The sequence below is a fragment of the Orcinus orca genome, chromosome 2, assembly GCF_937001465.1.
Source record: "Orcinus orca chromosome 2, mOrcOrc1.1, whole genome shotgun sequence".
Lineage (NCBI taxonomy): Eukaryota > Metazoa > Chordata > Mammalia > Artiodactyla > Delphinidae > Orcinus > Orcinus orca.
The window spans coordinates 94,033,022-94,057,106 of NC_064560.1; the positions used below are offsets into that span (position 1 = coordinate 94,033,022).

Sequence of the window (24,085 nt, forward strand, 5' to 3'; positions counted from 1 at the left end):
GGCCTTTGGGGAGCACTGTGGTGCTTTCCCACGTGGGGAGCGGGTGGCACTGCAATCTCCCTCTTATGGGTGAGGAAACTGAGGCCCCGAGAGGCTGAGATTCACTGAAGTCCCTGGGTGGGACTTGACACCTTCCCAGCAGCTTGACTTGAGTGGAGCTCTGTCTACTGGCCCAGGGGTTTCCAAAGAACACTCAGCAAAGCCCTGGGGTCCTGCTGAGATGTATTAGGGGTGCCCCAGGCATAAGGTAGGGCCCAGGATCACCCCAACCAGGACCAGGCTCTGAGGTTAAAATGACAGCTGGAATCATTTTGAACCATCATAGGAAACACCTGTTCAGGCAAGACTCATCAATGGAGATTAGATCTAAGGGGAAATTTTGATGTGGTGCAACATATTTGCGCATGGTCTTTAATACAAAGTCTCCCAGATTGCTTATTAGTTACAGGAGAAAAATATGTAACCATACAACAGAAAAATCAGACACTTTGACTGGGTGATCCAAATAAGCATCACCAGTAAAAGTCGCATGGAGGCTATGTTTCCAGGTGTGATTGCCTGAGAAGGACCTAGTATTGCCTATGCAGTTCTCTGGCTGAGACTCTATAACCTTGATCTAATTATGAAGTAACCGCAGACCAACCCCAAATGAACAATATTCTATTAAAAAGCTGGGGAGGACTGTAGTCTTCAAAAATACCCACATCATGAAACATAAAGGCTGTGGAAACATTTCAGATTAAAGGAGACTCGAAGAGACATGTATGTAATATTCAACCCTACACTGGAGGCAACATGTGATGAAACGATATTATTGGGTCTAACGACAAAATCAGAATATGAACAGTAAGTATTCTATCGGTGTTAAATTTACTGAAGTTGATAACTGCACTACGATTAATGAGAGAATATGCTTATTTTTAGGATATACACACTGAAGTATTTAGGGGAAAGGGGCCATGATAACTAACCCTCCAAAGACTCAGAAAAAAAATTGTGTGTATATTACAGAGAGAAGGCACTCGAAAGACAAGCCAACAGGTCAATCTGAGTAGAGTATATGCGTGTTCTCTGTACTATACTTACTCTCACAACTTTTCTCTGTGTTTGAAATTATTTCCAAATCAAGTTTTTAAAAACTGAAAAGCATTGTTCCCTATGACACTTGGCCTCCGGGCTGTAGAAACGTGTTGGGGGCAGGGGATGAGACTGGAGCACCTGGCCGAGTTTGGCGAAGGTGGAGCACTGAGGGAGGGCGAGGCCCCCAGCCTGGACTATGGGAAGTGGGCCCTCGAAGAGAGCTTGGAGGAAAGGTGATGCCCCGGTCAACCACCACCTACCCTCTGCTTCCATGAGGCCCTGGAGCTGGTCCCCACACCAACAAACAGGCTTGTGGCAGCGAAGTTCCATGAAAAGGGATTTATTGCCAAACTTCAAGAAAGGCGCTTCATAAGCAGAAGGCATGGAATGCCACGCTCCTCAAGGAGGCAGGCCAGGCAGCCCCTGTGAATTCCCGATCCTCTCCCCTCCCCTGGAAGCTGGCTTCCCCCTCGGGTCCAGGCTGCCAAGGCACAGGAAGCCCACAGAAACCAATGGCATTAGGCCACTAAGGTGACCCCAGAGCTACTTGCTCAGCCTGGCCACTTATCAGAGGAGGAAACTGAGGCTCTAGTCCCAGGAAGGAGGTGACTTGGCTAATGCTCCAGCCAGCCCAGGCTGCTGGTGGAGCAAGGCTGTTCCCCAAAGGAAGACTGCAGGGGGCCACGTGACTGTGAGCCCCTGGTGACATTCTTGCTCTCACACTGGAGACAGATGGAGAGACATCAGACTGGGGCATGGGAGCCTAGTCTGTTCAAGGAGTGTGGCTTAGGGAGGCCAAGGCGGGCTCACGAGCCGTGACCTTGCTGCTTGCCCCCACCCCTGCCCAGTACAGGCTGCAGGGTGGACACGTGCCCCTCCTGATCCCTGGCCACTGTCCTCAAGAACCAAGGAGAAGAAGGCAGTGAGCTGTGCCGGCGGGCCTCAGAGGGCATGACTGGTGGCTGGGGGTGAGGCAGTGGGCAGGAAGGCCAGGCACGCAGCTGTGACCCTCCTTCTCTTTCAGTAAACAAAAGTGCACTTGCAGAAACCCCTGAGCAGGCCTGTCAGAAGCTGTGCCTACTCCCACAGGCCCCAGGGAGAGTGGCTGTGGCCCTCAGGGCCTCTGCACCTATAGACTGCCCTCAGTCCGGCCGCTGCAGCAGGATGGAGACTGGATGTGCTCCTGGAGCCCGAGACGACGGCGGGGAGGGGCTCGGGAGAGGCCCAGGGTGCAGGCACGGACCACGAAAGGGACAGGAGCTAATGCTCCTTCCACAAGAAGTTCAGGAGGAGCAGTCCCTCTAGCCTGAGCCAGAGGGGTGAGGGGAAAGGGGAGAGGGAAGTGGGTTCAGGTCCCAACACACTCCCAACGGCATTTGAAGAAATAACTGGGATACCGGACCTGTTTGGGTTCAGAAGCAACCACAGAGACCCAGATATAAATCCCATCTGGGAGGCACAGAAGTTGGGGCAGCTTCTCTTCTGAAGGTTGATTTATAATGAATTACATACAGGATGTTCTGATGTCGACATCGGGTTCACCTGTACAGGAATGTGCAAGGCTGGACACAAGCGGGTCCAGGGGCAGGGACTAGACTACGAGACCCTTTGAGTTCCTCCTCCACCCTGGAGTCCCCCAGTCACGGCTCACCAGAGGGGAAGGCCTGCAGAATAGGAAACAGGCCCAGGGAGGGGGCCCACAGCTAGTGGCTTTCTCACACAGATGCCTCCCACCTGCTTTCAGAGGCCCTAGCTGGGTTCCAGGTCTCACTCAGCTGAAGGACAAACCTCTAGTCTAGACCCAAGGCCCCTGCAGCTACTAGGAATGGGGGGGGTGGGGAGGGTTGCTTATGGCTTGAAGCTGCCTCTGCCTGGGAACATCTGGACATGGAGGCGGCAGGGGGGCTCAGCTGTGCTCTATTCAGAAGTCAGGAATGTAAACTATTGAGGGCGCGAAGCAGAGATGACACCGCCCTCAAAAACCCGAGCGCTGTGCCAGGGCCCTGGGGCTGTTCGGAACAACCACACCAGCACAGAGGTACCACATGCGTGCTCCCAGCCCAAGCCCAGAGCTGGAGGCCCGGCCAGAGAGCGGCCCTGGGTGGCACTTGGCACCTCTGGCCAGGGCAGGGCGAGAAGGATCCCAGGAGTCTCTGCAGGTCCTGGCCAAACCCTGACATGCCTGATGGCCCTTCTACAGCCTGGAAAGAAGCACATTTCTCGGCAGGGCTGGGCTCCAGTGGACTGAGTCGGCCGGGAGGGACCATGCTCTGGGCTGGCAGGCCCTAGGGTGCGCTTCTCCGGTAGAGGGTCACCAGCTCCTTCCGCTTCTCCCGGAGCCCAGGTGCTTCCTGGCTCAGCTCTCCCAGATCTCTGATCTCCTGCAGGACCTGGGTGGCCTGCCTCAGCTGCTCCACAGCCTGGCTGAGCAGCGCCTCGGCATTCCCAGCGGCCGGCTCACTGCCCAGCACCTTGTTCAACAGTTTCTCCGTCTGTTCCGAGGCCACTTTCACCTCCAGCTGGGCCCGATACAGCTGTTCCCCAGGCTTCCGTGGACGTCGGGGGCCTTCCCCAAGCAGGTCCCCCAGGGAGGAGCAGCGGGGATGGAACTGAGGCTGCGGGTCCCAGTGGGGCAGTGCTGTGGACGTTGTTGCATCCTTTGGGCAAGTTCCTGGGGTGCCTGCATCCCGGGATGGCTTGATGGGCTCAGGGCTGTCATCCACACCATTCACTGAGACCTGTGCTGGGCCTTGGGCAGAGGTCTCAGAGGCCCCCGGACTCTGGGCTGGCCCAGAAGCCTGCACGCCACTCATGGAGGCTCTCAGTTTCTCCGATAAGATCTTGGCTGGGGGTGTCGGGGGTGGAGCGGGCTTCCCACCCTCCCTAGGCACGGCCTTGGAAGTCCCAGAATCGGGCACCTGGGGCGGTTCTGTACTCTCAGGGTCAGGGGGCTCCTCAGGGCTGGGGCTCTCCCAGCTCACCTTCAGTTTTTCAGGCAGGACCCTGCTGGGGGGCTGCTCAGAGCCCCTGTCCTCCCCCACTGGAGTCTCTGAGTCTTCTCGGCTTTCAGGGTGGGCCTCAGAGCTTGCTGGGACGGGGGTTGAGGCTCTCTCCCCTACAGGGGTCTCCACTCCGTCACCAAGACTGGTCGTCTCAGGTGCTGCAGAAGGCTTGGTAGGAGGCATGGGCGGCCGGGGTGTCTCCCGGGGCTGGGCTGCACTGACATCATTGCTGGGGGCAAACACTGGCAGCCCGCTGTCAGGAACATCAAGGTCCAGGCGCAAAAGCCCATCGGATGCTGCACTGGCTACCTGGGTGGAGGGGCAGGATATGGGCATCAACTTGGATGACCAGCCACTGGGTCAGGTGTGCCCACCTACAAGGTATTTAAGCCCTCCCATCTAGGCTGCCCAGGCCCCTGGGCCCCTACTCTCCATGCCCTCTGGTCTGGTTTCCAAAGCCACCTGATTAGAAGCTAAAGTGATTCTCTGATGAATCCTCTCCTGTCTCTCACTTCCATAGAATTCCTGGTTTTGAAATCACAGGCCAGGAAGCCAGAGCTAGGGTGCGCTCTCAGCGCCCCAGCCTGGCTTCTTCCAGCCTGTGTGATAGGCCGCTCTTTTGAATGGCAATTGTGCTGGCCTGGGTGTCAGGGGACATGGTTCCAGCCTGGCTGTGGGCCTTGGGAGGGTCCCTTCTCTGCAACCACCCACCCAGGGTCCCCACAGTCAGCAGGCGACAGGACCAGAACCCACATATGGGTCTCCTGCGTCATCCTGAGCTTGCTCGCCCTGCAGACCTCTGTCCGGTCGGCCAGCCCTCCGGGCCAGAGCTCTCCAGCCTTCGCCTGCCCAGCTGCTCAGCAGCTGGTGCCCACTCTCCTCGTGCTGTCACATGTGGCCCCAGACACGGGCAGCCCCAGACCACAGCTGAGTGCCAGAGGAGAACAGCTGCACCCAGCAGGCAGCTGGCGCCATCTGGCCCCAGGGGCCCACAGGGACACCCAGCAGTCCCACGGTCATGGGGAAAACTCCCAGAGAGCCTCAGAGGGCCTGGAGCGGGGCTGGGCAGGAGGCCCTTCCCAAGGTCCCTCAAGGTCCCTCACTCCCTTTTACACACACAGGGTGACCTGGCCTACACATGCGCTCAGTCACTGGACACGAGTGCCTCCCTGAATTCTTCTCAGAGGGTTCCCCTCTCCAAGGCTGGCCTGCCCCACACCTCCTAGGCCTCCTCCCTCAGACATGACTTTCCTCTCTGGGTACTTCAGTCACTCCCTCTGCAGGCTTTTTTCCCTCCGCTGACAGACATGAACAGGCTATCTCATCTCACCAGCAAACCCTCCAATGACCTTGGCCCCTTTCTGTCTCCCTCCTTCCCCACCATGGTCTATCTCCTTCTCTCCAGCATCCCCAGCCCTGCACCCCATGACAGCCCTAAGCTGAGAAAATGTGCTGTAAACGTCACCATCTACCTTTTCCTCAGTCCTGCCTCGTGACTTGTGGCTGCCAACCTGGCTGATGACCCCCAGTCCTGTGCCCTTCTCTCCGGATGTGCCACTCTCTGGCTTCCTCTTCCTTTGCTCCCTACTGCCCCCCATTCCCCAAAGGCAGCATCTGCTGAGGTTCTTTCCTGGCCTCCAAGGTCCCTCCCCCAACTATCGACACCCATCAGTAACACTGGTCTGACGAAGGGCTCCTCCCTTCCCCCTCCCCCTTGCCCATAACTTCTCCCACATTCCCTGTGTCCAGGGCCTCCCTTCGCCGGGTCTCCAGGCTTGGGGGCACTCCTGACAACCCTCCCTCTTGGTCCAGTCCGCCTCCCTGAGTCCTGAATTCAATCACAAGCCCAGGTGGCTCTTGCTTCCCAGTGTCTCTTGCACCGGCCCCTCCCTTTTCATCCCCTCCTGGGGCCTAGAGGCCCCACCCCTGCCTCTATTTCCTGGCCCCCTGCCTTTCCCTCCATCAACCTGACCCATCCTACCCAGGGCCTCCAACTGACCTCTGCAACGCACCCTCCCATCCATCCTGCCCCCGACTCCTGCTTTCAAGGCCTCCACAATTTCCTCCCCCCTACCCCACCTTCCCAGACACATCTCCCAGCCAAAGGGACCAGGCACACCTCAAACTCCCCTGCCCTGGGCCTCAAGCTCGCACCATTCCCCCCACCCAGGACCTCCCTCACTCCAAGTCTGCCCACTGAAACCGTTCCCATGCTTCAAGGGTCAGCTCAGGTGTCTGTGGGTCCTCCGTGGTCCCTCCTGCTCAGCCTGCCTGAGCCGCCCTCTGTACCAAAATTAGACAGCGCTGCTTGGAGCAGTCCGTGGACAGGTCTCCTCTCCGGCTGGAAGCTGAGCTCTGAGAGGCGGGGACTAGCCTCAGGCTCTCAGTTTCCCTCCAGCACCAGCTTGGGTTAAGGCCCGTGGACTCAACACGGGAAGCAGGCGCACCCACTCCCTGAGGACATACAGCACTCGCGCCTCCACACCGACACCCCGCATGCCACTCAGGCAGCCCGATACCAAGAGTGCTCAGGAAAAAGGTGGCCCAAGCCCGCCGCCACTAAGGAGCTGTGGTCCCAGGCTCATCTGACTCCCAACCTTCCCAAGCTGGGGCCAAGGCCTTACCTCCTTCAGGTGGACTCTTGTAGGGGGCCGGCGCCGCTGACCCCCACGTACGCGGTCCCGTGTCACATGCTCCAGGGCACAGCTCTTGTCCACCTTTACCTGGGAAGGACAGGGAACCACGTCAGTCCCCAGCAGGCCTTGAGGAGAGGAGGAAACGCCCAGGCGTTAACCTGAGACTCAGAGCCTGCGCAGGGTCTGCACCTGCATCCTTGCTTGACAGGGTCAAGGGCCCCAGCTGTCCCTCTCTTTGAGGCACCTCCCTGCTTTTCCCCCCCGACTCTCCACAGCCTGTGTCATCTCTCTGCAGTCTGAGGCTCTCCCTTCTCTGCAGCTGCTTGCACAGCCTCAGTCTTCCTGCCCAAATGTGGGCTATCAGCCCTCACCCCTCAGTCCACTGCAATACGTAAGCAGCCCCGAGGCTACTCTTGCGCTTAGCTTGGGGGGGAGCGGGGAGAAGACAGCCCACGATCCCCTAGTACCTGGCTTCCAGAAAAGACCTTCCCTGGCCCCAGTCACTCTCCCAGGACCCCTGGGGATAGCTCAAGAAAGAGCAGGGCCTCCACCCCCAGGGGTCAGGGAGTCTGGGGGGCAGCATCTCCTCTCTAAGGATAAGGAATGGAGGTGGGGAGTAGCCGGGAAGCCATAGGAAGAGTCACGTGGGAAATCCAGACTCTGAATCCCGGAGCAGCCTGTCCCTGCGGTGGGGGGGTGGGCTAAGACTCTTCTGCCCACAGGTGAGGCTCAGGCCCACCTGAGGGTCTTTGCAGTGGAGGAGCTGGTCCTGCTCCGCCAAGGCTGTGGGCCGAGACCCAGCCCATGCTCCTGTGGCCTCCAACACTCTCTCCCCTGAAATGGGGACACTTTCCCAAGCAAGTGAAGGGCTGAGCATGGCACAGTCACGTAAGACGTGATCCAGGAGCCATGGCTGCGAGGCAGGGAACCTGGGTGTTAAGAGGGAACCTGCGTGGGAAAATTCGCTCCCCTTGGGTCTCAGTCTTCTGCAATCCAAGGGGTCACTCTAGGTGGCCCCCCAAGCCCATTTTTGCCCAAACAGCTATGAATCCATGATATCAAAGATAAACCCTCCCTAGGAGATCTGGCCCCCTGGGACACCCTGCCTGCCGAAAGCCTGATCGTGGCCCTGCTGCCATCACCACTACAGCACAGGGGGCTGGGTGGCCACTGCAAGCAGATAAGGAGGCCCAGGGTTAGAGCCAGCCAAGCTTGGACTTCACCGCCCAACTGAAGAGTGAGCTGTCAGGCTCTCAGCTCACCCACAGACCTCTCTGCTGTTTCCTGCTGTTTCCGGCTGGGGCTGGGTTGGAAAGGATGCATGGCTGCACCCAGTTAAGTTCTACCCCACCACTTACCCACGTTTTAATTTAAAACAAGTTACTTAACTTCCTTACCCCTCAGTGTCCTCATCTGTAACATGGGAACACAACCACCTACTTTGAGGGGTGTTGTGAGGATTAAACGAGGTAACAACCACAGATGCCCCAGTGTTTGTAGCAGTGACATAATCAAGGGGCTGTCAGGGTGGGGTGGGGCAGGGTCCACTCTGAGATCACACACAGTGGGAAAGGAGACCCAGAGCCGTCCACAGGACCTCATCGCACCTCGTCGAAAGCCTTGTTCTTGCCTCGGTTGATCCCTTCATTGAGGGCTTTGATCCAGGATTCCTTCTCCTCCCCATTGGATGCCTGGAACTTGATGTCGCTGACCTGCAAGGGGCATGCGTGGGGTGGATAGTAGATGTTTAAAAGGGTTCCCATTTGGGGTCTTGAGGAAGCTTCCCACCCAAGATTGAAGTCTGCCCCCGCACAGCTGGTCAGGAGCAAACCACAATGACCCCCACGTCAGGTCTGACACTGGGGCTTCAGAGCAAGGGAGGGGACAGATCCAGCAAAGAAGGGGCCCTCTCCATGTATACAGCTGCCAGAGATTTGGATTCAAATCAGCCTTGCCCAGATCTGGTCTCACTCCATGTGACTCCCCCAGACCAGCTGCCTGACCTCTGAGTTTTCTCTGTAAAGTAGGAGTAGTCCCAGTCTACTTCCATCAGACTGAGTACAATGACAGAGGTGACAGGCATGAGGGGTGTCCATTGGTGAAGGCCCACTGGAACTAGGGCCGCCTGCAGCTGCCCCGTGGGCCCCACAACCAGTCCTGGACAAGTGAAAAAGTCCCAGGGTCTCCTTTCTGGCCTTGAATCACAGGCTGCAAGAGAGAAAGGGCATTAGGGGGTCAATTCCAGCCCCCTCATCATATAGATAAGAAAAAAGAGGCTCATCAGATGGGATGGGACTTGGCCAAGGTGGCCTAAAGTAACCCCATGACTTGACCTCACACCCAACCTCATCCCACGCCACCCCACGGGTTCCTTCCCACCTCAGGCAGGAGCTCCGAACTCCTACATTAGCATCAGAAGGCAGCTCAGAGAGGCCCCTTCCTGCCAGGCCCCATGGTCAGACAGGAAACAGTGGAAGGAGTGAGGCCACACAAACCCAGGAGCCACCCCTATGGTGGACACAGCAGCAGGGCCTCTGAGCTGGACAGACCAGCACTCACAGCTGGCTGACTCGGAGCCTCAGGGAGCTATGAAGATCAGTGATGTAGCAAAGTGTTAAACGTGGAAGCGGGCACAGAGCGGGTGCTCAGTACTAGGAATTATCACCATTTATCTCCTTCTGGACAAAACAGTCCTAGTTTCCTCATCTGGAAAAAGGGATGACACCGCCTACCACAAAGCAATGCTGAGGGAATTAAACATGACTAAAGCCACAGCCTGGCACATAGTAGGTACTCAGAAATGGTTACTGAATGAATAGCTAATCAATGAATGAACTGGCCCAAGGTTCCTGTTTTGGGGCCGCTGCGCACTCTGACACTAGGAAGCCCTAGTTCTTTGTCAGGCGGGTCGCCAGCTGCCCATCCCTGCCCGGGTGTTGAGATAGCGCTTTCCCTCCTGCTGCTCTCCCAGTTATGTAACATGCAGCCCGCCTGGCCCCCTCAGCATCCTTGTTATATAACTTCCTCCTGGCTGCCTCTGCCTTCTCCTCACACAGGGCCCTGGTTCCACCCACCTCCCCATGCCAGGCACAGCCCAATGCTCATTTGCATGACCAGGGTAAATTTGATCCTGGCAGCAGATCGGCAGCTAAGTCGAAAACCCCAGGGCACCTTGGCAACTGCCTCAGCCCAGCCATCAGGGCCGGTCGGGGCTCAGGAAGGGACAGCGCTGCATCTGGGCTCTGAAAGGGCCCACCCAGCCCTGAATGAGGGCTGCGAGTAAGGTGACCCAGGGCAGCCCATGAGCCCAGCTACGCCTCTCCTGCTCACAGGCCCTGAGTTGGTGGGGTCCCTGCCTGGTGCAGGACTTAGCATCCCAGAGAGCTTGAGAGGCATACACTTGAACTCAGCAACAGATGCAGCAAGAGAAAGAGCACTGGCCTGAGAGTCAAGTTCACAGCGTTCTAGTCGCACCAACCTGCAATGAGACCTGCACAGGTCTCTTTACTACTCAGGGCCTCAGTGGGACAAAAACACAACCACTGGACTCAACCCAAGCTGTGACCCTTTCCCATTGACAGCCCACCTAGGCAGGCTGGGGGGAGGGTGTTGGCCCAGGGGCTCCCCTAGGAGAGGGAATACAAAGTTAAATGGGACCCAGCGTCACCCTAAGGAACCCTGAAATCCTGCTGAATGAGCCAGGCATCCCACAAGGTGGTCCGAATGGGGACAAACAGGAGACCAAGAAGTTGCTCCTCTTGCCCCACCCCTGTGTCCTGAAGGCTGCACACGTCCCTCCTCAAGCCCTTCCTAGCACAGGTCCTACTAGGAGAAGCTAACGGGACTGGACACAGAGAAGGCCCACATGGCTGGAAAAGGGGGGAGGACAAAATGGCGGAGAGGAAAGAAGCGGGAGGGGGAAGAGAGGAGACAGGAAAGAGGAAAGGGCCAAGCTGGCTGAAACCAGCGGGGCAGCAAGGCCCAGCAGAGGCCACCCTGCTTCCTGGCAGCGTCTGTCTGTGACCTCATGGCAGAGGCGTGGGGACAGGGAGGCAGGAGGGAGAGGGGCACGCAAGACACTGGAGTCTTTGTTTATTTGATTAGAGGGAAAAAAAGGCGGCCTCTGGACCAGACAGCCGGGGTCATGTGACCTCCCAGCCAGCCTGCAGCCTCCCTGAGGAGGGGAACACCCAGGGCGATAGGAAAGGAGAGAGGATGCTGGGGGGGGGGGGGCGGGGCCGTCTACCATCTGGCCTTTGGAGAGCGCCCACTCTCTGTGTGAGCTCCTGGGTGCCGAGGGTCAGGGGCCCTTGAGCCGGAACCAGCGTGGGCTGCGCTCCCGCTGCCCAGCAGCCCCCACCAATCACCCCACGGCCCTATCTCCCCGACCCTCGCCCTGCTCCCAGGGTCACCCAGAGCTGCCCTGAACTCTTGGCACGATTCAGGGATGAAAGGGAAGGTGCTGGCCGAAGCAGCTGACAATGCAGCTGCACAAACAGGCCTCTCGGAAGGTGACGCCCCCCCCCCCCCCGAGTGGGGCCCGACCCACCTGGCCCACCACCAGATGATTCTCAGAGCCGCGAAAGGAGGTGGCCCACAGAACCGTGCTGGCAGAGGACAGAGAAACAAGGTCCCCTCCACCTCACATCCACATATGCTAAGGGACACACAAAGACCCAGGCAGCCCCTGGGCCAGGTGAACACTCAGCGGCACATAAAGAGGTGCACACACGCGTATCAGGCACACAGGCAGACCTTCACATATAGCGCACTCTACACCTTTCCCAGATACACACACACAAATACAGCGCCACTGAGAGAGGAAGTGGATCTCCAGGACAGGGTCGGGGTTCCAGGGCCTGAAAGACCAAAATGTGGCTCTCCCCTTCCTCACAGAGCCCTAAGCATCAGAGGTCAATGAAACCTGCCCCTACCCTGGGCACACACCCCCCCACCCCCGCCCAGGGTCAGAGCTCCACGGTGGCTCCCTTGCCCCCAACCACCGCCAAGTGGGACAGAGGGTTAGTGAGTAAAGCATCATGGTCTCCTCCAGGGCCCAGAGCTCTGGGGACCACAGAGGACTGGGTTTCTGGCCCTTAAACCTATGAAAGAGACAGAATGGCTTCGGGCAAGCCCAGACGAGGCCCACTCTCCAACCCCCAGCCTCTGTGACTCAGCCCCGCTCTGCGAGGCTCCACATGACATGCAGAGGTTGGGGCAAGGCACGGCCCAGCTGCAGACTGGCGTGACCTGGCGAGAGGTGCTGTAAATGCCAGCCTCCAATCTGATCTCCCTCCTGACATCTGTGAAACTCTACCACATGTTAACACCCACCCGGACCCCCTGCCAGAGGTGCGGGGTGCAAACAGCGAACTTCATCCACACACACAGCATGTCCCAGGGCAAGAACCCCTCAGGCAAGAGACTTCCTCCAGCTTCCGCCAAGAAACAACAGTGCAAAGGGAGGAAAGCTGGGGGGCTGCAGGTCCAAGCACTGAGCCTAGGACGAAAGGTAGGAGAGGTGGCCCACCCAGGAAGGCCTGGGATGAGGGGAGGGTGTGGCCGCCTGACTACGTCAGGGTGTCAGAGGCCTGGTGGGGTGAAGGCCTCATCCCCAGCTTTCTTGCCTCAGTCCTGGGCCTCCTGGGTCCGGGAGATGGCCAAGGGCCCCACCTCCCAAAGACTACTTTCCAACTACAGCCTGGGAAGGAGGCCCCAGGGCCTAGAAGGGGAGAGGGGAGCAGAGCTCTCAGCAGAGCTCTAAATGCACCTCCTATCAACCAGGGGCTGGGGCAACTTCAAGTTAAAAGCAAGCCAAAGGTCCAACCTGTGGCAGCCCCTGGGTCTGAGCCTCAGCCACATTCAACAGAGAACCTGCAGACTTGCATCCAGGGGCCCAGCCTGCCTTAGAGAGCCTTCCAGGGGTGACCTTGCCCAGCAGACCCTGGCCTGGAGCGAGGTCAGTCAGCAGCAGGCCTTGCCCTACCTTGTTCCCTGGGGACCGCAGCAGGATAAAGCGGTGTTTCCGCTTGAGGAGGGCACGAAGGTCCTGGCACTTCTCATAGCTGCCCAGCTCCACTGTCTCCACACACTTCTGCTCATCCTGGGGAGGGAGACACAGGGGACATGGTGAGAGCTAGATGCCCTAGACCCTCAAACACCCAGGCCCCGCCCCAGACCCTGATCCCACTCAGTGAGGGCACTGCTTGGTCAGAGGGGGCCCTCGGGCTGCCAATCAACCACCAAGATGCAGCATTCAGACCCTGGCAAGGAGACGGTGTTCAGTCCACGCCAGTTGGAGGGATGCCCTCCAGGCTCACCATCCATAGGAGAAATGGGGCTCACAGCCCGAAGGCGGGCGGCAGGGCTGACTCAAATGCGCCTAAGGTCAAAGGAGGAAACGGGGAAGCTAGAAAGGCTTAGGAAAGTGTGCCAGGGAGTCCACGCAGGCCCAGAAGCCAGGCAGAGACCTGTGAAAGAGGTGGTCTGGAAGGAGGAGCAAGTTGTCACAAACGAGGGGAAAAAAAGGCTTTCCAGGCAGAGCCACAGAGAGAAGCGTGAATAAGGCTGTTTGAGGTTACACAACCCGCCTTCACCACAGTGATCCGGAGTTGACTTCCCCACTTGGCATCTTCCTCTGCTGACCCTTGGCTTGGGGTGAGAGGCCACTCTCCATGGCCTGCACAATGGAGAAGGCAAGGGTTCCCTCTAGAGTGCCCCCTGAGTCTGCCACCGTGAGGCCTCATCACTAGTAAGGCTGGTGGCCAGGACAGTGGCCAGCCTCTTCTCGGCCACCCCTGGACACTGGCTGGGCTGCCTTTCTGCCTGCCAGCCCTGGCCCTTGAGTGTTTTCTCCTCATGGGCTCTACCCACCAGGTGCCTCTCCAGCCAGCTGTCTGGGACACCCTCCTCCCTCAGTGTTGGTCAGTTGGTTCCACTTCCAGGGGACACCCAGCTGGAACAGCTTCCTGGGTGTGGCACACTCGCCCCCTGGAGACTCGAGGGAAGCAGATGCAGGCCCTGGAGACAGGCACGCAAGTTAAGCCAACTCCTGCTGTTGGACATCATGCAGAGCATCCAACCAGGGACCGCCTCAGTGCTCCACAGTTTGGGGTGGAATATCCGGGAGGCAGTGACTCGATTATTTGCAGAGGAAATGCCCCAATTTCCCTCCATGATAAGTCGCATATACTAAGAAACCCTGACACTTAGCGAGCACTTTTGCATCCCCGATTCTCCTGAGTCCCTCAAGCACCCTGAAATCCTAGAGCCCCAGTATTTGTCTCATTTTATAGAGGAAGAGAATGAGACCTGGAGGCGAAGAGATTTACCCTTGGGCAGAGACCCAAATGTAAGGAGCAGGGCCAAACGCAAACACCCATCCTCTGACTCCCAAGCCAGAGCCCTTTGTAGCATATCAGACTCCTTCCAGGCAGAGCCAGAAGCTGGACAGTGCCCTAGCTGCAGGCTGCTCTGCACCAGTGGTCCCCCAGGTGTGGTACCTGGGCCAGCAGCCACAGCATCACCTGAGGACTTGTTAGAAATGCAAATTCTCTTGAATAAAAAATATATATATATATATCCCACAAGGAGTCAGAGGCAAAAAATATACAAATCAATTTTCACTGCAAAGTAAAGGAGCTGTTGTTACAGTGGAGGATACCTGGACTGAATGTCAATATTATGACATAGTGTGAGTGTGTTTCGTGTTTGGTAATTGCAATCATTGTTGCTTTTGTTGTGGTCATCCATTTACAATGCTTGGTGTCAGGTTATTTATGTCTTGTAAAAATAAAATACAGTGTGTGTGAAAAAAAAAAAAGTTAATGCAAAGTGTATCTGGGGACCAGCGCTGGTTTGCACATTATTTCCTACAGGTCTTCGTCAAGATGTAGTTTAAGTTTTTGTAATCTTTTTTTACCCCTATGTTACGTTTGTTCTAGTTAAAGTTATTGAAATATAATTTTCTGTCTGTTAGATCTAATAATAAAAAATTGGATAATTGGAAAAAAAAAAAGAAATGCAAATTCTCAAGGCCCATCCCTACTGAATCATAATCTTGGGGGAATGGGCCTGGCAATCTGAGTTTTAACAAGCCCTTATACAAAAGTTTGCGAACCTCTGCTCTATACCAGAGATTCTCAACCTTGGCGGCACCTGGTAGCTTAAAAAAACCCCAGTGCCCAGGCAACATCCCAGACCAATTACATCAGGATCCCCGGGGGACAGAGCTCAGACATAAGTATTTTTCAAAGCAGATGATTGTACAGCTAAGGTGAGTAACCACTGACCTACTCTCTCTTCAGCCTTTCAGGGAAAGAGGAACAGGTGGCCAGGGTGGCCTGATCTTTCCCATCTAGATTCAAACAGGTGTCTTTTCCCATTTTTGCCTCCACGCACCTCTTTCCAATCCTTAGTCTCCAGTCCCTTCCAGGTTCCTGCACTCAACACAAGGGCTGGTAAAATCCACCTGCTCCAGGAAGCTGCCCTGCTCACCTGCAAGAGCCTAAGCCTCGGTGCTCTCTCCCTCCTCTAAGGGTCCCCATCAGAGGGCACTTCTGCAGGCATCTTACTAGGTGCTAGGGACACCCTGTCATGGGGAAGAATGGTCCTAACTCCCTGCTGAGCCATCTCTCTCTACCCTCTGCTGCATGTGTCTGCTCTCCTTTCTGTTCCCCCTACAGCACCCTACAAGGGGCAGCCCTCAAGAGGAAAAGTTTGCTGAACTGAATGCCTGACTCAGAGTGAGACTCCAGAAAGGACGTCCCCCCGACCCCCATCCCAGAGAGAGGTTCACCTACTCCATGGGCACAGGTCTCCCCCGACTAGGCAGCTACCGGCCCAAACATACCCTCCTCTGTCTGGAAACAAAAGTCACTCCATCTCCACCACCCAGCTCCCCACGGCTGCCTGACCTGGGTCTCCTCTCAACCTGAAACGCTGAATCATCCGGCCCTTCTGCATCTCAGAAAAGTCGGATAAACCAGCAGGCACTGGGCGGGGGCAGCATTTTTGGAATGTCAGCCTCACTGACAGCAAAGAAACAGCCAAGAGTCATTCGCACTCGCCTAGTTCCTTACATCAGAAAGAGGAATTGAACTAGTAAGCATTTCTCAACTCCTTCTCCTGTGCCAAGCTCCCCCACCCCCGAGTGCTAAGTTCTTAAAACTGCCCTGAGGTTTTGAATAGTGATTTTTTTTTTTTTAAAGCATGATTTAGACTTTTTTGTGTTTAGGGGATATGAAATCCTTCCTGCTTCCCAGACGTGGGCCAGATGTAGAGAGGTGACCCAGGACAAGTCTGGTAGCGCCTGATGGGCTGACAGGTGGGGGGCCTGTCACTGAACTCTTATGGCAGCTGGGACTGGAGGAAGCTGCGACAGCCCCCTTTATTTATAAAAATAGCCCCCTGCTGCTGCCACAGCACATCCTAATTTGGGGACAGCAGCAGTAGAGAACATCTGGGGGGCTGTCTGCACCATTCACCCCCTTGGCCTCCTCCGGCTGCTTCTCTGACACCCCAACTCCATGAGCCTGGGATCTTGGTCAGGAAAGGTGAGATGCTTCTCAAAGGCAGCTCCTTTGAACACCTAGATCTTTCTTGGTCTGCGACAGTTATGAATTTGCCAAGACGGCCTGAGGCATGATGACAGAGGCTGATGGGGAACAGGCAGGATCCCCCTTCCTCTGCCCCCAGGCCAGTTCTTCCCCGTGTACTCCGTCTGTCAGAGTCATACAGTAATAGCCCAGTTGCAGTGGACAGGCCCTCTGAGAGCCTCAACCCCAGAACATAAACAGCATCTCTAAGTAAAGGCCACCTTTTGGCCTCAGGTCTTCACCCAGAACTTTACTGACACTTAGTTAACACACAACTTCCACATCCTGGGTTGTCCAAGTTCCAAAGCTGCTGAAATGAAAAGGGGCACAAGTCTGAAGTGGGAAGATATGAGGACTGTGAGAGGCACAAGGACGGCAAAAGCGGCAACTGTCAGCTTGATGTTAGAGGAGAATGCAAAGCTGAAAAGCACAGTCTGGCAGTACGGAACAGCCTGATCCTCAGTGACTCTGAGCCACCAAGGAAAGACTCCGTTTAGGCCAGTACCTTCTGTTGAAAGGCAGACAATATCCAACGTATTTTAGAGGACTTCCACCAAGAATAAGTTTTAGAGTTTACTTGCTGACATAGCTGGGTGGAGAGATCCCTGGCTTTGGTTCTAGACCTGACCTTCATTCACTGAGATGCTGAACAGGATTTGAGCACCTTGGGCCTCAGGGTGCTCCTCTGTAGAATGTGACATGATGACCACTCTTTTTTTTTTAATATTTATTTATTTATTTGGCTGTGCCAGATCTCAGCTGAGGCATGCAGGATCTTCGTTGCCGTGTGCAGGATCTTTAGTTGCGGCATGTGGGCTCTTAGTTGCGGCATGTGAGATCTAGTTCCCTGACCAGGGATTGAACCCGGGCCCCCTGCATTGGGAGCACGGAGTCTTAACCACTGGACCACCAGGGAAGTCCCCATGATGACCACTCTTAAGGGACTATTGTGAGCATCCTCCAAGAGGTATGTAAGACCTCCAAACAAGCATGAGCAATAAGTATTATTTCTACTATCATTACTGAGTGGAGCAAGCTTCAGTTTTCTGGAAACTTCACAGATGTGGAACCTAGCCCCGGGACAGGGAGCTGCAGTGTAGGTGGACAGCTGAGGAGACACACACATCCCTGTGCACATATGCTTCAAAGAGCCCCTCATCCAGGAGTCCTACGCTCGCACCTAGAGGTATCGTCCTTGTACCACACTGACCCAGAGAAGACCAGGCAATCGCCCAAGGTTGCACAGCGGGTCAAAAGCGAAGCAGGCCTTCCAGTCCGGGTTCTGGAATCCTCTTGTGGCCTGGGCTGCCCTCACTTTGCTCCCTGACCCGGCACCCCCAAACTCAGGACCAGGCAGGTCCTTACCTCGTTCTCATAGACCAGCAGCTGGGCCTGGCAGAGGAGCAGGTAGCGGTCTTTCCAGAGGCCCAGGAAGCCCCCGCTGCTCTTCTTGATCCAGCCAGCCTTGTCCGCTGTCTGCGCTCCCCGAGGCTTCTGGCCCCCTTCCTTCACGCCCTGTAACACAGCATCCGGACGCGCCATGAGGGTTGCTGTCATGAGGGTTGCTGTCGTGAGGCCACACAGGGATGTGTCCCTCTGCTGGTACCTACTGATATCACCCCATTTGAGCTTCCCCACAACCCCTGAGGCAGATATTCTCAATCCAATATCAGAAATAACAGTTAATAACAGCAGCCACAACGATAACAGCTGCAGTCACCTTATACTGAACCACTGTATTATGTTTTACCCAAACTGTCTCATTTAACCCACGCGACCACCCTCCCAGGTGGTAGCATCATTATCCACATGTCACAGCAGACTGAAGCTCCGAGAGGGGAGGTGACTCGCCAGAGTCACACCGCTGGAAGGACAAAACCAGAATTCAAACTGGGTCTCTCTGACCCCATGTTCTCCCCTCCACCATTCTGCCTCCCGTGCATTCATTCAACCTCGTCAACACACGCTGTACTGAGCACCTACAATGTCACAGATGCTGGAGTAGGCAGGGAAGAATAAAAAGAACACATCTTTGCCCTCATGGGGCTGGCAATGTGGGGAAGGAGGAGCTGAACAAATAAACACCAGACATAAATACATTAACAACCATGAAATGCTATGAAGGAATCAGTGAAGGGGAAGTGAAGAGGAGGGAGTGCGAGAGGACAGCGGGGGACCTGGCTCAGGTCCGTGTGGCTCAGGAAGGCCTCCCAGAGGAAAGGACGTTCATGCAGGATCCGAAGGATGGAAGGAGGCAGGCAGGCAGAGTGGTAATTTTCCTCCCTACCCCTGCCCTTCTAGAGAGCCCACTCTGCGGCCCCTGCATCCTACCCCAAAACAGGAGGTTCCGCTGCCCTCATCCCTGCCCCAGGCCAGGACTTTAGGGTAGCCACCTTGTCTGGCGAGGGCTCCAAGGACACTGCCTTCGACCACAGGCAGGTACAGGAGGTAAACTCAAACCCTTCTCTAGGACATGGCAGCCACCCTGGAGTCTCCAGGCCAGTCACTGACATCTTGTGCCTCTTGATTACCTGCTTAAGTAGCTGGGCGCCAGGTATATACCTACCAGATGGGGTCGAATTCACATTTGGTCCCCAGAACCCAGCACCGTTCCTTTACACATAATGGGTGCTCAAGAAATATCTGTGAAATGAAAATAAAAATACACCCAATTTGCTAACCACTTTGCTTCAATGACTGGTACCCACAGTGGTGAGTGTGAAGGGGAGAGTGCAGGAGAGGAGGGCTAAGAGCATGTCAGAATCCACAGGATGCTAGAAGGAAATCAGCACTGACTAATTCTGACTGCTTTATAATTTACATAAAGCTTAAAAATGGGGCTCCAGGGCTTCCCTGGTGGCGCAGTGATTGAGAGTCCGCCTGCCGATGCAGGGACACGGGTTTGTGCCCCGGTCCAGGAAGATCCCACATGCTTGTGTACCACAAAAAAAAAAAAAAAATGGGGCTCTAGTTAAAAGGAGCATACCTCTCCCCAGGGATACCCTGTGGCCACAGCTGCCTTTGGAAGGACAAGTCCAGACAGAAGTGTGGTAGGCTGTCAGGGGCTGGACAGGGCATGGCTTCCCTGTGCTCCATCATGGCAGGGAATCCCCAGTCTGGTTCTTACTGTGGCCCCCTCCCCCTCTGAACTGCATACTCCAGTGGTCAGGAGTCTGAGCTCTGAAGCCCAAGTCACACAGACCAGAGGCAGGTCACTTGGTCTCTCTAAGCCTCAGTTTCTTCATTTGTGAAATGATATTAACAGAAGTTGCAAGGATTATAACTCCGTGAGGGCAGGGTTTTTTGTTTTGATTACTGCTGTATCCCCAATGCCTAGGCAGTGTCTGGCACACAATAGGTGCTCAATAAATGTTTGTTGCTGAATAAAAAGATACGACATACAAAGCAATGCCTAAGATACCCTAAACTTAGTAAATGGCAGCTGTCATTATTGTTACTGTTGTCACTGCCATCCCCTCTGGCTCTCTGGAACCCTTTCCCTGGGCCTGGTTCAGAATTCAGGACAAGGCCTTTCTGGGCTTAGCTGCTGGGCCTCAATGCTCCCAGGAGCTCCAGGAATACGAGATGCCCCCTCAGGGTCTCTCCCTAACTTGTAGATGGCAAGAGAAATGGAGAAGTGGAATGGTCCCAAATGGTCTTCCTGGATGGAGAAATGAGGAAGTGAGAGGCTTGCTGACAGGCCAGTTATGAGCCACCCTGATCAGGGAAAGAGGGGACTTCAGGGCCCTTTGACAAGAAGGGGGAGGCTCTAGCATCCTACCATGCACCCAATGCCCGCCCACCCCATCACCAGAGACCCTGTGTTCAGCCCCATGGGCTGTGTGACCCGCTGGGGCCTCATCCACACAGAGACCCCTCTATGCTGGCCTCCACCAGGGCTGGAGGGGTAGAAGTGGGAAATGGGAAACCCCACCTCAACATCTGACATGTCACACCCCTCCATTAGCAACTACAGCAGATGGCCATCCCCTAGGCCTGCAGACTCTAGGCTTCTCTCAAACAAGACCGCGGAGCATGCTGCCCAGATCTACTTTTGAGCTCCAAGCTCGCCTCCTGTTTGCAGAGGCCCACCCATGACCCCATGGGATCTCACATCCCCCTCCACTTGTGACCTCCCCTACTTGCCTCACCCACAGCCTGAGACATGATAACTTCCTGCCAGCTGGAAGCTCCCGGGGGCCGGGCTGGAACCTGGTACCCTGACCACCATCCTCTCCGCATGGAGCAGAGAAGTGCCTGGTGAATGCCATGACTGAATTAGCTAGGGAAGCCAGTCCAGAGCCTTCAGGGATGGGAGTACCAGGATGGCACTGAGGAGAGAACGCACTTGAGGATGGGGGGAGTGACAGCTGAGGGGCTGGAGGTGGCATGAACCGAAGCCCAGGAGAAGGTCTCCTTGCCAGGAATCAGCCACAGCAAGAGCCACCAGAAGACAGGCCTGGCTGGAGGTCAGAGTCCTGCCATCCTTCACCAGCCCCTCTCCCTGCCCCTCAGACACTCTCCCACCAGGGGGCCGGAGATGCCCCAGTAAGTTTTAATAAGCGGGCCCTCCCCTTGGCAGGACTCACAGGGGAGGTTTTGTCCTGCTCAGCCCGGTTTCTCGGCCTCCTCTCCTCTTATTGACCAGCTGACCACTGTTCTTCCTGTTTCGTTCTCTCTTCTCCCACCCATCCTCACTCAGGCCCTCCCCCCGCCCACCGCGAGCAGCTCCTGAGGCACCTCTGGGCACCAGCCTGGCTCTGCTTTGCCTGAGATGGGAGGGCCTCTGGGTCATTCATTAAAAATAAAAATAAAAAAAAAGGAAAAAGACACCAGGTCAGTCAGCCCAACACTGTGCACAGAAAGGAGCACGTGGAAAGCCACAACACAGGCCATGACAGGGAGATAGAGACCAGCAGAAGAGAACTTGTTGGCACCTTACATCACAGGGAGCTTAGGATAATGACCTTTGCCCTTTGACTAAACCCCATGATGCCCTGACCAAACTCTGCTAAGAACCTACCATGTCAGAGCCCTGTGATGCGGCAATCAGAGAGAGGAAGCACAGGCTCTGACCTGAAGAACTTCCAGTCTGATGGGGGCAACACAGACCCTGAACAAGGGAAATCCCCAGTCTGGGGGTTGGGTAGGCATCCCCTGCTTGAGAGGATCCCAGCCCACTGGGAGGGCTCTAGCACTGACCCAGACGGATACCCCGGTCTTGGCTCTCTGGTAGGGGAAGGACTTGGGGTTAGTTTGGGAAGCCCTTGCAGAAGGAAGGGTCTTGGTAAGACTGTGAGGAGGGAAAGAGACACACATCTTGGCCCACAGAAGAAGGAAAGGCACAGAAGGTACCAAAGACCCTATACTCTCAACCCTTTCACTACAGGATGAGAAAGTGCAGGCCAGAAAGGGTCGAAGATTAGCTTAAGGTCACAAAACCAGTGTTGCGACAGGACACTGCCCTGCCACTCTCTAGATGTGTTAGGGCAAAGGAGCAGCCTGGTGCCACTGGAGGTCAAGCCAGGGAAAGGCATGACTGAGAGGAAGAGGGGCAGAACCCCAGGGCAGAGATAGAAAAGCCTGAGTCCAGTTGCAACAATACCTCACACTGATAACTGAAGCTTTCAAAGCTTTTGCACATAAACCATCGCATTTCTGGACTGCCCACCTCCCTCATTTTATAGATGGGGAAACTGAGGCCCTGAGAACACAAATGGTTAGATGCCCCATGCCCAGACCTGCACTTCTGCACCAAATCTCAGGCTGATGGGGACTACCAACCCATTGCATGGAGGAGGTCACTGAGGCTGAGGGGGCTTGGCATCAGGGTTCCTGGGGCATGGGGAGGAAGTTCAAAGCCAGGGGAGGACTAAAAGCAGCCATTTGGGAGTGAGGTGATGAGGCCAGCCTGGGGTCATGGGGCAGAGCAGACGACTAAGATCTAAGAGGTGTTTTAGAGAAAGGAGGATGGGCACTGAGGCCTGGAGAAACAAGAGGAAGTTAAGGGGAAAAGAAATGAGAGGAAAAGAGGGATGTCAAAGGGGGGGCGGGGTAGGGAACAGGGAGCTCCCGGCTGTGTGGGGAGGTGGTGGGCAAGACCGTAGATAGCCCAGATGTGCGGGGAGCTTTCGGCATCTGGGAGTCAGTAAGTGGCAATGTTAGAGACTCAAGACCAGAGGGAGTACAGGGCTGGGCGGATCTCCAGACAAGCCATTGGCCCAGGAGGCCCCAGGAGAACTTCCCTTAATTGGGGGCCAGAGCAGATCAGGAGATGGAGTAATCCTGTCCCAAATCCCCTGGGAGAAGGAGAGGGGCCACAGCCAGACAGCCCAGCCCTCACAGCAGGGCTGGGGAAGCCCCACCCCTGTCAGCAAGAAAACAGCCAATCATAGTGGCCTGACTTTGCCCCCTATTTCCACCCATTCTGAGAGAAGGGGCTACAATCAGGACCCGGGGAGGAGACCAGGCCCTATATTTTATAGAAGAGGAAATGCAGGCTTAGAGGGGAAGTGACTTATCTACCATCCCACAGAAATGCAGGGCCTAGCCTGGAGAGAACTCTGACGGATACACCAGCTGTCCCTGGGCAGTGGTCCCAGGAAGCAGGGAGACGAGCACTGATGGGGACACAGGCAGCCTGGTCCCCAGCTAGCCAAGGTTGCCCCAAGAGTGAAGTTTCATATTTCCTCCCCACTTATCCAGGCAAAGACACATCCCCTCCCCTCGGTCTGGGAGGGGCAGAAGCTGAGACCCCTTGGGGGACCAGAAGCAAAATCCTCTAGCCACAGCAGGCCCCTCCCTAGTTTATGCATTCCACAGTCACACATTAAGTGCTGGCAGTGTGCCTGGATGAGGGGGCTACTGAGAGAACTGAGTCTGCAACTAAAGGGCAGGGGTCACAGAGTGTCTGACCCCACCCCAGACCAAGAGGGTCCTGAGGGGGAAGAGGGAGGCTCAAGGGGCATTGCTGGTCCAGCTGCCCAGCCCCTCCAGGGAGTCAGCCCTCCAGGGATGTGGGAAAGGCAGGGGCAGGAATCAGCCCCTACAAGGGCCTGACACCCAAGCAGGGGAGAAGGTAGACTCACAGGGACTTAAACAGGGGAGAAAACGCAACTTTTCCAGTCCTGCGGCCACCAGACAGGGTCAAAACCTCAAAATTCCTTGAGACAGGGACTCCAGAACCCACAGACCCACCACAAAACACACACACACACACACACACACACACACACACACACACACACACACACAGTGTGCCCTAAGGATCCGACGTGGACGGCACAGGGAGTCAGTGGTAACCAGGGTTCGAGCCCAGCAACCTAGGACACTTTCAGCAAGTCATCAAACTGACCAGAGCCTCAGTCTCCCCATCAATCCAATGGGAACAATAACAACCCCCATGCCCATAGTTGGTGAGAGAAGACAGAAATAATGAAGGAGGATGGGTCTGCTATCCCTACCCCCGCCCCTGCTCATCTCATTTGCCTAGGCTTTGCCTGGAGACCCGCGGGAGAGGGGCTGGCTGGAACAAGGGCCTGAGCCAGGGACCCCAACCGCCGCGAGGGTCTCGAAGACCCCAGCCCAGGTCCCCCGACTGGCCCGGTCCTCACCTCCTCTTCCATGACGAGTCCGCTGAGGTCCGGCCGCTCGACCGCTCGGCCGCTCACTCCCAGCGCCGCGCGGTCTCCGTTACCTCCATCCACCGCCGGCCGGGCGGCGGCTCAGTGCGTTCTGTCCCGCTGGCTGCCGGGGGCCCAAGAAACTTCGG

The 24,085-nt window shown here is 56.0% G+C and overlaps 1 protein-coding gene across 1 annotated transcript; it reads right to left on the reverse strand.

Moving 5' to 3' along the window:
• Positions 1-1,404: 1,404 nt before the first annotated feature.
• On the reverse strand, positions 1,405-24,085 carry PLEKHO2 (pleckstrin homology domain containing O2). Its single transcript, XM_004274745.4, has 6 exons — positions 23,928-24,085; positions 17,680-17,829; positions 12,705-12,821; positions 8,326-8,430; positions 6,707-6,805; positions 1,405-4,391 (listed from the first exon to the last, which is right to left on the reverse strand). Exons 1-6 carry the CDS (start codon positions 23,937-23,939, stop codon positions 3,366-3,368), a joined length of 1,509 nt encoding a protein of 502 aa, XP_004274793.1. The 5' UTR covers positions 23,940-24,085; the 3' UTR covers positions 1,405-3,365.